Below are 14471 nucleotides of genomic sequence, written 5' to 3'. Positions count from 1 at the left end.
ATTACACTTTAATATTACATTATTATTTAAAATATAATTATTTTTAAATATTTACATTTATATAATCAAATTAGTGATTAATATTAAATATTATTATAAATGAATAATAATCTTTATTTATAGAATAAGATATATCATTTCTATAATATTTATATATGATATTCATAATTAATTTACTACACCAATTAATAAATATAAAATAACTTAATCCACTATTAACTATTTTATAAATTATAAAATTAAAATAATTCCACCTACAAAAGAACATATATTCATGAATTTTACAACATACTTCAACTTATTAAAACAAAATAATAATATACATATTTAAATTATTAATCTTCTTGTGCATTCCAGGTAAAATAATAAAAGTCTGATGAGCTTTTGCATTCCAGCTAGAATGAATTGGTTATTTAACAGCCACACGGAGGAGAAGACACTTTCTGTTAGAATGACACTCTGACATTTGCTTCCTGAGTTTCAGCAGTCTACACTGTTCTCTTCAGATAGCTTATTTGCATCACCAGGCTGACTATCCGAGGACGGAGAGAAGAATTGTATACCGCATTCTTTAATTTCGCAAGCATCCCATCCAAACTTTATTTCCACCGCGTCATAGTTCGATTTGGCTAGAGGATTGTCTAAAGGGAAAGAACAGTCAAATATAGCTAGATGACGGTCCAACAGACGTGTAACGAAGATGAGAATATGAAGATCACTAGAGTGAAAGTGGTTCCCTTGGTTGCCTTTGAGGAGACAACACACCCGGATAATGCTTTTGACCCAAGTGGGCTTAGTAGAGTCGGTGTCAATCAAGAGACAAGCCTTAAACCGCAGAAAAGATCCATGGAGAAAGCTCTCAAGTAAAGGGATCGTCAAGTAACTTCCACTAGCTCGATGAGTAAAATACTCCGGGGGCACTTGTCTACCAGGTAGGATCATGTACTTGAAAACTGAACTTCGTATGAGGCACTCTTGTTCAAGTTTGAAGCAGTTAATGAAATGAAGAATGGTTTCCGGGTTTCGAAAGAGGTGAGATATACTCTCAAGTGATTCGCAATCTTGTGCGCGTAGTATTTTGAGCGACGACGTCTGTAGCTCAGGCAGCGACACGAGCTTTCTGCAGTTGCCTATGTTAAGCTCTTGGGGTTTAATGGAAACCAATGAGTGTGGAAGTCTAGTGAAAGTGTTATCAGACATGTCTAAATCTCCAATAGGATTAGGAGCAGGCACCACCTGAGGATCGTCTTGCCAGCTATCTTCAGTTAATGCATAGCACAAGGAGAAATCTACATCCTCAAGATGTTTGAGTTTAGATATATTCGGCGAGATACGGCTTAACTTGCCGCAGCCACTCATGAACAGGCCGGTAAGACCAGTCATCTTCTCAATCCACCAAGGAACTTCTTCGATCGCCGTGTTCTCTAGAGAGAGAACTGAAATGTTGTGCGAAATGTCGGGAAAGCTTCTTATCAGTGAGCATCCATAGAGAGTCAGGTTAGAGAGAGATTCCAAGTTGATGTTTGTCGGAAGAAACTCCAGCTTACTGCATTCTTCCATGTTCAAAGTCTTGAGGTTCTTGAGATACCGAATAGAAGAAGGAAGCATCTCTAGACTCTGGCAATCAGCTAGATACAGTTCCTCGAGATTGGGAGCTTTCGAAAGATCTGGGACTTCTTTCAGTTTTTTTGATCTCCACAAGCTCATATTCTTAAGATATTTAAGTGGCTGTTACCAAAAAAAAACATAAGTTTTCATCATAAGAAACTTTGGTATATAATTACTCTACAAAAAAAACTTACTTGGGGCCCTTCCCACATCTTCTCGAGCTCGCTATCTATCATACCAAGTTCAACGAGATAGGCTGGTGAAAAGTCTGAAGGCATACGTGACATTGGATATGCATCCCAGTGTAACAATCTAAGTCGACGAGACAAAGATTGTATGCCTTGGGGCAAGTACAACTTTGTTTCTTCATTACGCTCCAACGGGTTCTTGTAAATCTTAAGAAACCGGAGATTCCTCATCCCTTTGAATGCATCCTCATCCAACGTGAACAACTCAGCAATTTCTGATATGTTCCACGATATACCTAAAACAGCTTTAGTGCCCTGAATACAAAAATAAAAAATCAAAAGAAGAGCGAAAATAAATATGCAAGTTCGAGAGCCAAGATAGATTATAAAAAGGGAGAGTGAATATGATAAAAAGGAAAATTTTGTTAGACCATCTCCAATGGTTTACTCTATTTTTCGTTGAAAATAGAGTAATTGAGTTAGAACTGGATTTTATTCTAATGATACCATTTTTAGAGTATAAAATAGAAGGATGCACAAAAAAATAAATTAATTAATAAAGTAAATTTATTTTTTACTTTTACTATAGAATAAAAAATAAAGTATCATTATAACATTTTATATTTAAAATCTAATTTAGAATGGAAAATAGAATAGAGTTGAAAAAGCTCTTACACTGTTATCCTCAAGTACATCACATATATTCTTGGAATCAGTCAGAAATTGACGTTCTCCAGGCTCGTCAAAGGACTGTGCAGATACCATTCCTCTACCCATTTCTTGCAGCAAATTATGCATCTCCACAGTTTTACACAAGTGTGTTGTTATACGTATAAGCGACCTCTCAACTAAAACTCTAAGACCAGTGTTAACATCAACGTCACTATCAGCAAGCAACCATTTTAAGCTATCAACTTTTTCACCGTTGAACAAACACGCTATGTGAAGAAATAGCCTTTTATGTGTCTCCTTTAACCGATCATAACCGAACCTCAACGTTCTCTCGATGTCTCCATTCAGACAAGTCCTGAGCTCAGGTAGCATGTCGATCCAATCCTCCTTGTTCCTCCCTCGCAGAGAAGAACCCAAAAGGTTAAGACCCAAAGGAAGATTACCAGCGAGTTTCGAAACTTCGACGGCAAGATCCATGAAACCATCAGCTGGAGAGTTTCGTTTAAAAGCGGATTGGCAGAACATCTCGAGAGCTTGATCTTCGGAAGGAAAACCCACCTCGTAAACACGTTCGATACCGTGGCTTCTTAACAAGTGTACATCCTTGGTTACCACAATGATTCTGCTACCGGAACCAAACCAAAGAGTTTGTCCAACTAAGGCATCTAGAAGCAATCGATCATCCACATCGTCGAGAACTATAAGAACTTTATGGTTCTGTAGCCTTCCTCCTAACACACCTAGATGATCAATCTTCACATCCTTGTGGTCTAAAATCTCAGACAGAAATTTTTCTTGCAGTTGCAGCTTTACGCCGTAATCATCCAAGTTGATTCTTCTGAAATTTTCTAGAGTCTTGTCGATGAAGGATCTATCGATGAAGACACACCTTTGGAATCGGTAAGAGAGTCTACCAAATAAAGCTCTCGCGATGGTACTCTTACCAATTCCCGAAGGACCCCAAATCCCTACCATCAACACTTGTTCAGCATCCATAGACAACAGTGAAACCATGTTTGCTATATGAGCTTCGATCCCAATCAAATCATCAAACTCTTCTGATGATGATTGTGAGCAATTCAGCTTACATGAAACATCATTGACAAAATCATCTACCATGTGTGCTTCACTGTCCCTGATTAAAAAAAGAGAGATAAAACATTGTTTAACTGCCGAGTTCTAATGGGATTATGTGCATTAGTGTTGGTTTGATCGCACCCCTAAGGTAAATTAATTTCAATATATTAAATTCAAAAGACTCAGACCATTTATGATGTGATCATGTGCATTAGTGCTCGTATGATCGCACCCAGAGATAAATAAATTTCAATAGATTAAATTCAAAAGAAAAGACTCAGACCATTTACGAGAATGATGTCCGTGGATGTTTGCTACTTCCGTTAAAGCAAGTCCCCATTGTTTCGTCACATCTGCTGTTTTCTTCTCGCAAGTTTTCTCAAAGGCCTTGCCGAATTCTCCGATCTGATACCTAACGTCAGAAGGATCCAAATCGTAGAAGATCGTCATAACAATCTGGCCTAACTCTTCTCTGCACTTCAAGATCTCCAGCAACTCGTCTAAACACCAGCTGGAGGAAGCGTAGTTCTTGGAGAGCACTACGATGGAAACCCTGGAGTCTCTGATCGCCTGCACAAGAGCTGGGCTGATCGAGTGGCCGCGCTCGATTTGACTGTCTTTGAATACGGTACAGACTAGTTTGCGATCCAGAGCAACGATAAGGTGGCTGAGGAATGTTTGCCGAACATCTTTCCCCCTGAAGCTTGGGAACACCTGTAAGCTCCGGCTGCGAGATGATGAAGCCATCAAAGAAGAAGAAGAAGATTGACGTACAGAGATTTTGAGAGTTTTGAAGCAACTTTCGTTGACTTTTATGTACAAGTAATTTTAGAAAATAAAATAAATGAGTTTGTAATCGTTGACTTTTTGCATGGTTGGGACTGGTATTAATGTTTGCAAACCTGGAGCTTTTTTTTTAAAGTTAAATTGTAAATATTACCTGAATGAAGGTTTGAACGAAGATTCGATTCCAAAGTTATTTGAAACTTAAAAAAAAAATTATTTGAAATTCAGTCTTCATAACAGCTAATCTGTTTTTAGACGCCTAAAAACACATGAATTAAATCCAAGCCTACTATATGGTGAACTTAAGCTAATAGTGAATCAGAACAAGAGACAAAAGATTTATTTTCTCTACACTTCGCACTTCTTGATTTAATTATCTATAAAAAAATTAAAATATATTTTATAAAAATGCATACATATAAAATTACTAATTTTCAAATAAAATTAATCATGTATTTTAAAATGCAGATCAAATCTATTATTACTATGTTTAAGCAACTAGTTTTTTTTTTTTTATTTAGACGTGAAGTTTCATAAAGTGATAGTATAGTTAACATTTTAACTCAAATCTTCTTACGGAAAAGTTTTATTTCACAATAAAAATAATATATTAATTAAAATTTGAAATGGTGAAATTTCAATCAATTTTTTTTTTTAAATACTTCATTTAAGATATTTTAAGTGAGATTTTAACCATTTGAAGGTTCATTGAACAAAATAAATAATAAGATCTTCATTAAGGAGATATTATCGTAAAAAAATCCAATGGATATGATCTAAATGCTAAAATGATTATGGTTTGTGTTTCATGTTTCTGTGGATTTATTTTTGCAATAATCAAATTAGTTTTTAATTTTCGGAAAAGCGATATACAGTACATTGATCAGTTCGTGCCGTAAATTCGTTTTTGATTATTTATTCTTTGTCGTTAATGACGCAGAACCTTAACACGTGTTATGTGTAATAATGCATGTCCACGTATTATTATCTATGGATCATCATTGACTTGGCAATACAGATGCAAGTAGTTCGGAAGGAAACGACTTTTCATGCCCAATGTAATAATAATCACTTCTTCATCTTCTTCTTCCTTCCTTGATTGTGACTTGTCTCTCAAGCTTCACAACGATGGCGACGGAGCTCAACCCTAACAACTTCCCCGTTCTTTCTTACGTCTTGGATCGCCTCCCTTCCTTCACCGCCAAATCCTCTTCCGATGGAGATAAACCACCGTCCAAATCCGATCCATCTTCCTCCTCCAGCCACTCCATCGAGATCGTTACTCAGATGCCTCACTTAGCTCACCCTGACGTCCTCGCTTCCATGACAAGCGCCATCGCCGACGTCTCCCAGACCCGATCCGTCCTCCGAACATTAGGACCGAGACCAGATCACGAGACCGTCGACAAAGCACGCGCAAGACTCGCGGAGATCGACGCGTCCTTGTCCGAGTCCTTCGAGGAGATCGCTCTCTCTGCGAACGACGTCGACGTGGCGGAGAAAGAGCAGAAGAGGAGGGAAGCTGTGGATCAAGAGAAGACTTGGTACAACTCTATCCTTAAGCTTAACGAGCTTCATGAGTCGTACGAAAAGCTTTTGAAAGAAGGGGAGGAGAGGCTCGTGAGGATCTACGAGTCGGCTGAGAAGAACGCGGCGGCTGTGGCCGAGGAGGAGGCTAAGGAGGTTGAAGTTAGTGAAGAGGTTGTGAGTATATTGCAGCAGGCTGAGGAGAAACCGTTGGATCGAGTTGATTTGTCTGGGAGGAAACTGAAACTGCTTCCTGAAGCGTTTGGTCGGATCCAAGGTCTCCTTGTCCTTAACCTCTATAACAATCAGCTTGAGGTCAGCTTTTTTCTTTATCTAATGTTAGGATTCTGTTATGGTAATGTCGCAAACAGGCCGGATCTGAGATTTAATGGGCCATAAATAATTTTCTAAAAATAAAGTTTCCCATAGTTTATGAGTTTTTTTAATTTATGTAAAAGTTTCCAAAAAATTTAGGGACTAAGATTAAAGTTTCATTGAGTCTTTAGTGCACTGGAACTGTGGTGATGTTTAGATTCAGAAGTATGTGGTTTACTTGTATTGATTAAAGGTTATGTTTGGTAACAGGCCATTCCTGATTCGATTGCTGGATTGCACAGCCTTCTTGAACTTGATTTGTCCACCAATTTTCTAGAGACATTACCTGATTCTATTGGTTTACTGTCCAAACTAAAGATCTTGAATGTCTCTTGTAACAAACTCACAACTTTACCTGATTCCATCTGCAAATGTGGGTAAGTGTATTATTCTTCAAAGTTGATGCAGCTCATATTCAAGATAAATGTGATTTATCAATATTTTAATTTTATATTATTCTATAATTATCTTAGTTATCTTATATCAAGATAATTATGTTTTAGATAGGTTTTATCTGGTTTTTAAGTTTATTTTTTTTATTATTAGGTGTTTATAGTAGTAAGAGTTTTGACTATATAAAATTTTAAATAATAAAAATATATATTTAATAAAATAAACACTAATATATTTAGAAGATTTCTAAATATTTATCTCCAATTTTTATTTCCTCTGTTTTATTAAGCTCTCTGTGTCTTTAGTACTTTTTCGATTTTTTTTTTGATTCAGGTCATTGGTTGTCTTGGACGCGAGCTACAACAACCTCACATACTTACCAACCAACATTGGATTCGAGCTAGTTCATCTAGAGAAACTCTTGATCCATCTCAACAAAATCAGATCCTTACCAACATCCGTCGGCGAAATGAGATCCTTACGCTACCTTGACGCACACTTCAACGAACTTAACGGTCTCCCAGAATCATTCGGGATGCTCACTAACCTCGAGTACCTTAACCTGAGCAGTAACTTCAGCGACCTCCAAGATCTCCCTGCTTCTTTCGGAGATCTCATAAGCCTCCAAGAACTAGACTTGAGCAACAACCAGATCCATTCTCTTCCCGACGCTTTCGGCACGCTGGTGAACCTGACTAAACTGAACTTGGACCAGAACCCGCTTGTGGTCCCACCCGAGGAAGTGGTGAAACAGGGCGTGGATGCGGTTAAAATGTATATGGGTAAGCGATGGGTTAGTATGTTGGAAGAGGAAGAGAAGATGGCGAATATGAAGGAAGAGATGGAGCAGGCGAACGCAGATTGGCTCGCTCGAACCACTTCGAAGCTGAAAACGTATGTGACTGAGGTATCTGAGTATCTTGGCTCAAATTCACCAAAGGATCCTTTCCTTGACCAGCAGCTATGAGCTATGAAGTGAATCTTAGCTTCATTTGCCATTTTTTCTGAGAACATGCCTGAAGAAACAAGAAACGTTTTATCCAAGTAATCATCTAACGGTACTTCTTTTGGGGGGAAGAAAGAAGAAAAAAAAAAAAAAGTAATCATCATCCAGTCTTGAGTTTTCCTTCCTTGCTGCTCTGTTTCAGTATATAGACTATGATCTTTATTTGTTTCTGGTTTCAGAATTTATTTGCATCTTCCTCGTAACATTTAACTGATTTGTTAAAGTAAATTTTTTTTTTTCAAAATATGAATGTTCTTGTTTCTTCAACAATGCTGAGAGAGAAACAGAGTTTGCGCTAAGAAGAACTCCATCCGAATGTCACTTTGATATTTTTTCACACAGATTAAAAAAATGATTGAAATGCATTTAAGTTTTTATTAATTACACAAAATAAATGGAATTATTTATCAAACTAATGCATTTATAATTATTATTGAGTTGAAGTTTGAAATTCTAAAATGACACTCTTTTGTAACAAGAAAAAAATATTAAGATGATATTTAGTATGTAACTGAGGGAGTACAAACACTTGCATTTTTATAAATTTGCATATTGTTATTTGATATGTCTTTCCCTTGTGAGAAAGAAAACATCAATCTAACTTTATTATATACAAGTAGATGGGAGATGTAAATATTGCTGATGCAGAAACATTACATCCTGCATCTTGCAGATTTTTTTTACAATTTATAAAGAATGTTTTTGTAAGTTGTTAGCGTAGTATAGAGGGAGGGCCATGATATAACACCAGAGATCTTTTTGTCTATCTGACTGCAAGAGAATCAAATTTCAAAACAAGGTCTGTGTAGGCTTTCGAAGGGGTTGAAAACGACGGATTCAAACTAATTTTATATTAGACTCAACAGTACTATATCAAGTATCAAAGTAAATTAATGTAATATTTATTTATATACGATGCAAGAAAATACATATTGTAGAAAACGACAAGAATATTGGATTTGATATTCCAGATAGAGAAAAGAGGAGATACAGAATCATATTATAGAAAAATAGATGAACGTGCAATACACATAGTTGTACAAATTTTCTTTTTGCACATAAGTCTTGCAATCTTTTCTCAATCTATAGTCCTCGCCTCTTTTTATATAAAAATATTATTAACCAACCAAATAAATTGTTTAGTTGATAACTCAATATCTATATTAATAGCTATTTATGATTTGCAAGTCCATTATATTCTTCAGTAAAAAAAAAGTCCATTCTATTCACAGAAATAATTTTAAACCCATATACAATAACCAAATAGAATTTCGACAACAAGAACATAAACAAGAAAATATTATCGACACTCAAAATGAGAGAAAAGAATATCCGTGCGTTAGTTTAGCAGAACTATGAATATCGAAGAAATACTAAATGGTCAAACTGACATCGAGAGATAACGCCATAAGAATATCCTTGCGTTTTCGACTTTAAGACTTCTTTGTCATCAAATTTGTAGTGATTTTCGTTTTGTGGAAAACGATAGTCTTACAAGTTACAACTAAAATAAAGTTTATCTGAAAAGAATTTTCCATTGTAGTGGGAGGTACCGCACATCTACATTAATAACTTTGGTTCACATATACTTCCGCTCTGCATGCCACTAATTGATACATCACGATTCACAACTAGTCCAAGACTATTTTAAACATTTATAGTTGGATATTCGGTGTTTGCATAATTAATTCTTCAATTAAAAACAGTTAAGTTTTCGCCAAAAGATTAATAAATTAAAATATTAATTAGAGAATAAATAGCTTTTAAAACAAAAGGTTAACTTTTCTTTGATATTTCTAGAAAGCCACTCAATCTTTTTATCATGGTTGATTAAGTCCACTTTTGGTAATTATTTTCAAAATTTGGGACTTTTTTATAATGATATACTTCTTTCTCTTAATTTACATTCATGTTTTTCAATTCAACGACGATTATGTTGAATTGTAATAAGAAAAATAGACGTAAACTTATCAAGAGTGAAGAGATACAGCTTTACCCTATTAGTAAAACTTTATTAAGACTACTCTAATCAAAGCTGTAGAAATACCATTTATCAATCGAAATTAAGTGCTTAAAAATGAATTCCAAATTTGGAATTATTTGATTTGATTACGGTTTAGGCACGAAACTGTCAAAGCCAATGTATATGTGCGGTCCATAATCATTTGGTACACCATTCTTAACATTTATACCAAAACAAAAACAAAAACACATAATTTAGTACACCATTAATTGGTTTCAAAATCTAGCGTTCCGATCTTAAGATATTAGTATGCGATACGACTGAAATGATACAAAAAAAAAATCTCATCAAAAATTTGATCGTAACGTATGCCATTTCGTGTTAAATATTCCACTGATAAGCGTGACAGATAAATAAATGTAAAAGTAATAACAATCGAGTTTCAGGTATCATTTTCCTACAAACCTAATTCGCAGATTCTCAAAGTAAAGTATTAGTAATTTTTCACCTTTTTCTAGCTATAGTGGTCTCGACCACAACGTTTCAGATATAGAAAGAAATATGAACTTGTTGACCAAAAACACATCACCGAAAATTTCCCGGTATGATTTCAGACCGGTCAAATAAAAATAAATCTGTTATTTAATTAATATTTTGGTGCTATTTTTCCAGTACAGAAGAAAAATCATGCTAAACAATAAGATATATGAGAAAGGAGCATATTCAAATCTGTTAAGAGGATTGATCAGGTCATAGTATTTTGCACTTGAGCATGTCTTTGTGTAATATATAAATTAGACGTAAGCAGAGTGAGAGAGCGTGCAGACACGACAAACACAAAAGGCCTCCCCACGTTCCGGTCGGTTGGTGACAACGACTGTTTCGTTTCTGATTCAAATCTCTTTTAAGTTTTCACCAGACTACTCCTTCTCTTCACTCGACTTGTTTTTTTTTCCGATCAACATCTTCTTTTCTCTACTTTTTCGTTTTAGCCGATATGAGAAAACTTTGTCCCAACTACAACCTCGAAGACGGGTTAGAGACCGTTCTCGAGGTTCCTATGCCCGAGGAGTTGTTCTCTGCGTCCAAGACCAAACCGGGATGGAACCAAATGAAGTCTTTCTGGTCAAAACCCACGGCGACCGCAACGGCCACAAACATGACAAGACTCTTTGGTGGTCGTAACGCCGAGATCCAGCTCCTCCTTGGAGTCGTTGGAGCTCCTTTGATCCCTCTCCCTGTTCAGCCTGACCACCACAACGATTATGAAAACCCTATTCATAAAGACATCAAAGACCAACCTCTGGTAAATAACACCTTCCTTCTCTGTTTTATATTTTCATATGACCATCTGTCCAAGTTTCATTTTAATGAAATGATAATAATCTTTTAATATACAAAATAAAACGCAGGAGATGTCGATGGCGCAGTACATAGTAAAACAGTACATAGCAGCGGTAGGAGGAGAACGGGCGTTAAACGCGATAGAGAGCATGTACGCGATGGGGAAAGTGAGGATGACGGCGTCAGAGTTCTGCACAGGAGAAGGAAGCTTGAACAGCAAAATGGTTAAGGCAAGGAGTATCAGGAGTGGTGGAGGAGAAGTAGGAGGTTTTGTGCTGTGGCAAAAGGGTATAGAGCTATGGTGTCTTGAGCTAGTCGTCTCCGGCTGCAAAATCAGTGCCGGTAGTGACGCCAAAGTTGCTTGGAGACAAACTCCATGGCATCCTTCTCATGCCTCTCGTGGTCCTCCTAGACCATTGCGCCGTTTCCTCCAGGTAAATCCATTTTTTTACTTTTCTAAACGGTTATAACATTTTAAGAATCATATAATTATTTAGGTGAAACTGATCTATATATTTACAATTCTTTCCGTTATAATATAAGTTGTTGAAACTAAAAATGATACACATATTTTTCAATGGCAATAAATATATTTTTATGTAAAGCAATTATAGGTTTTAAATCAATTGTTTGGAAATTGAATATAGATATTTTTCGTGTGGTTATACTACATTTTCTAGTTTCTACTTGATTGATGAGAAGACAAATCTCATAAAACATATGCATCCACTGATAATTATGATACTGAATGATATCGTTTATCCACTTGGAGTTCAATGATACATTCTTCTTAGATTCCATCCTGACTTTTATGATAACTAGTTGTTAACAGTTTTCTTTTCCTTGATTGTTGGCATCAATCATCAAACTGGTCTAGCTAACCTACCATCAACTTTGTCAAAGAGATTTTTCAATCATCGAAATATCAGATAGTTTTTACAATGTAAATTTATGACTTTTGTGATTTGATGTGGCCATAACTTACGTGTGTTGTGGCCTATGGAATTGCTATTACTTTCTCATCTCAACGTGGAGAAATGGTTACCAAGTTACCAATAGTTGTTGGAACCATCTATGGTCCACCACTAACAACAACAACCTAGATACTAAATAGATTATCTCCACATAGATATTTTTGTTTAACAAAGTAGTAGACATTTTCCCCATTACCAAACTATAGTGTTATCTATAACCTAAGATCTTATTTAATTGTCTTAAAACATTAGCATATTTTTTTCTCTTGGAAAAATCTGAATTAAATTACTTATCGTTGACTTGTTACAAGTCTTTTTGTTATTACTTGTTTGAAACGTTATGGAACAAAGTGTCTGACGTAAATCTTTTAAAACAGGGTCTTGACCCAAAGTCAACGGCAAACCTATTCGCAAGATCTTCATGCATGGGAGAGAAGAAAATAAACGACGAAGACTGTTTCATACTCAAGCTCGAAGCCGAGCCATCAACTCTCAAGGCGAGAAGCAGCAGCAACGTAGAGATCATACGCCACACCGTGTGGGGATGTTTCAGCCAGAGAACAGGTCTTCTAATCCAGCTCGAAGACTCTCACCTCCTGAGAATCAAAGCACAAGACGACAACAGCATCTTCTGGGAGACGACGATGGAATCTCTGATCCAAGACTACAGGATCATCGACGGCGTTCAGGTGGCACACGCTGGTAAAAGCTCGGTTTCTTTGTTTAGGTTTGGCGAGAACTCGGATAACCACTCGAGGACGAGGATGGAAGAGACTTGGGAGATTGAAGAAATGGATTTTAACATCAAGGGTTTGTGCATGGATTGTTTCTTGCCTCCTTCTGATCTCAAGAAGGATGATGATGAGGAGGAAGAAGAGGAAGAGGAAGTGGAAGTGGAGTGTGGGTTAGCTGCGAATAACGAGAAGCTGCCTATGAAGATTAGAAGCGCTTCTTTGAGGATTAGTTCGTCTAAGGTTCTAGCCATTGTGGAAGAAGAGGATGAATCAGATGTCACTGAAGAGATGGAGGAGACGTAAATGCATGGGCTGAGTTTGGTTTTTTTTTTGTTGTACATAATAATATAAATCTATTGCAACATGGAACATATGCATCTGAAACAGAGGAGCATTTTTTTTCTTTATATATATTTTGGTTTCTTGATTCCTCTGTAAACCAATGAACTCTTGGAGATGCAAATGCAATGTCAAGTGAGACTTCACAACACTGCATTTGCATTAAGCTTTAGAGTTGACTAGAGCTATATACATTATCCAAGACATAAATAAAGTATTCTCATTACATTATCTTCCACTCTAAACTTAAGAGTGGAAAAAGGCTTTTAACCATTTTCTTGATTTTGTTTTTACCAAATGAGTCTCTTCCTCTTTATGGTGAACTTTATTATGCTATGTGGAGGGAACATTGAAGTGGAAGAGCCATGAAATCACAAAGGCGAAGACCATACAAGCTAAAAGGAAATTCAAGAACCGGTGACCTTGCCAGAAGCTTCTAGCTTCCACCAATGGAGGACCAACCGTTCTCAGAGACTGATTCACCGTACCATTTACTTCATTCCGACTTTCCTCAATCTCCGCCTCCACATTGCCCGCAATAGACCCGCATACTTCACAGATTCTACATCAATCAAACCAAGAAGTCACATCACAATGAAAATACTAAAATTTATCTAACATTCACTCATAAGTGTCATAACCAAAAACACTAACTAAAGTACAGTTAATTCTGAAACTTTTTTTATTTCCTATAATGGAATAAACAAGGCATCATTCTTCCAACAGAAGAAAGCTGTCTAAATATAGAAATATTCAGACAATTTTCTCCAAACATTAAAAGTGTCTCGAAAATGACATTTTCTTACTTGTTTCCTTTGATCTTAAACCAAGTCTCAGCACAGTGCTTGTGAGCAGCAGCCAGATCATCTTTGCAAGAGCAGCCTAGCTCAATCCCCACACCAGATTCAAGATTCGTTGCGTCCAAAGTCATATGACAAATCCTGCAATCTTTCTCTGAGAAATGTACAGCTTTCTCAGGCCTCCCAAGCTCGAGATCTACTTCCACTGAACATAATGACGCATTGGATCTCCGCTCCTCATCTTCCTCTTCTGCACAGGAGCAGCTCCGACGAGGCTCTACGTTGTTGTCGGTGATGACGAGCTCTTTTCCTCTTTGGTCGTGGTCTTCGACATGGATTGCTTTAAGGGTGTCGAGATGCGGCTGTACGGGCTCCATTATTGGTTTAGAGATTCAGATGACGAATCCTCTTCCGTGTAGATTACGAGGAGTTCGCGTATTTATGATGAGATCATGAGACTTTGAGATGTGATCATCAATGCTTCTTTTTATTATTACAGCTAGTTGAAATTAAAAGGAGAGAGAGAGAGGGGAGACATTATTGTTGAAAGTAGTGTGCTAAATTACGTTTTTGCCACTGAGATTTTTGGAGTGTTGTGATTTTGAAGTGATCTTTTCTGTGAAACTCGTCAGACTCTCAAGGCAAAACCTTTTGTAAACTCACTCCTTTCACTTCTTCTTCTTTC

The 14471-nt window shown here is 36.6% G+C and overlaps 4 protein-coding genes across 5 annotated transcripts; 2 read left to right on the top strand and 2 right to left on the bottom strand.

Moving 5' to 3' along the window:
• Positions 1–200: 200 nt before the first annotated feature.
• Positions 201–4347, bottom strand: LOC103846927 (disease resistance protein RPS6). Its single transcript, XM_009123938.3, has 4 exons — positions 3829–4347; positions 2472–3603; positions 1803–2111; positions 201–1728 (listed from the first exon to the last, which is right to left on the bottom strand). Exons 1-4 carry the CDS (start codon positions 4290–4292, stop codon positions 481–483), a joined length of 3153 nt encoding a protein of 1050 aa, XP_009122186.1. The 5' UTR covers positions 4293–4347; the 3' UTR covers positions 201–480.
• A 1061-nt stretch (positions 4348–5408) lies between these two features.
• Positions 5409–7893, top strand: LOC103846926 (plant intracellular Ras-group-related LRR protein 1). 2 transcript variants are annotated; one of them, XR_004452367.1, is made up of 4 exons: positions 5409–6173; positions 6444–6610; positions 6960–7670; positions 7726–7893. XR_004452367.1 is itself a non-coding variant. In XM_009123937.3 (3 exons), exons 1-3 carry the CDS (start codon positions 5460–5462, stop codon positions 7591–7593), a joined length of 1515 nt encoding a protein of 504 aa, XP_009122185.1. In that variant the 5' UTR covers positions 5409–5459; the 3' UTR covers positions 7594–7876. The 2 variants fall into 2 exon arrangements, 1 of the variants encoding a protein (XP_009122185.1); XM_009123937.3 differs by having other exon boundaries at positions 6960–7876.
• Positions 7894–8875: 982 nt separating this feature from the next.
• LOC103846924 lies at positions 8876–13074 on the top strand. The gene is made up of 3 exons (XM_009123936.3): positions 8876–10901; positions 11008–11373; positions 12291–13074. The coding sequence occupies exons 1-3, from the start codon at positions 10593–10595 to the stop codon at positions 12948–12950; spliced, it is 1335 nt and encodes a 444-aa protein (XP_009122184.1). The 5' UTR covers positions 8876–10592; the 3' UTR covers positions 12951–13074.
• A 102-nt stretch (positions 13075–13176) lies between these two features.
• LOC103846923 lies at positions 13177–14407 on the bottom strand. The gene is made up of 2 exons (XM_009123935.3): positions 13793–14407; positions 13177–13548 (listed from the first exon to the last, which is right to left on the bottom strand). Exons 1-2 carry the CDS (start codon positions 14161–14163, stop codon positions 13320–13322), a joined length of 600 nt encoding a protein of 199 aa, XP_009122183.1. The 5' UTR covers positions 14164–14407; the 3' UTR covers positions 13177–13319.
• Between the last annotated feature and the right edge of the window lie 64 nt (positions 14408–14471).

Source organism: Brassica rapa, chromosome A10 (assembly GCF_000309985.2).
Source record: "Brassica rapa cultivar Chiifu-401-42 chromosome A10, CAAS_Brap_v3.01, whole genome shotgun sequence".
In the NCBI taxonomy this organism is placed as follows: Eukaryota; Viridiplantae; Streptophyta; class Magnoliopsida; order Brassicales; family Brassicaceae; genus Brassica; species Brassica rapa.
This window is presented reverse-complemented; position numbering and strand designations above follow the sequence as displayed.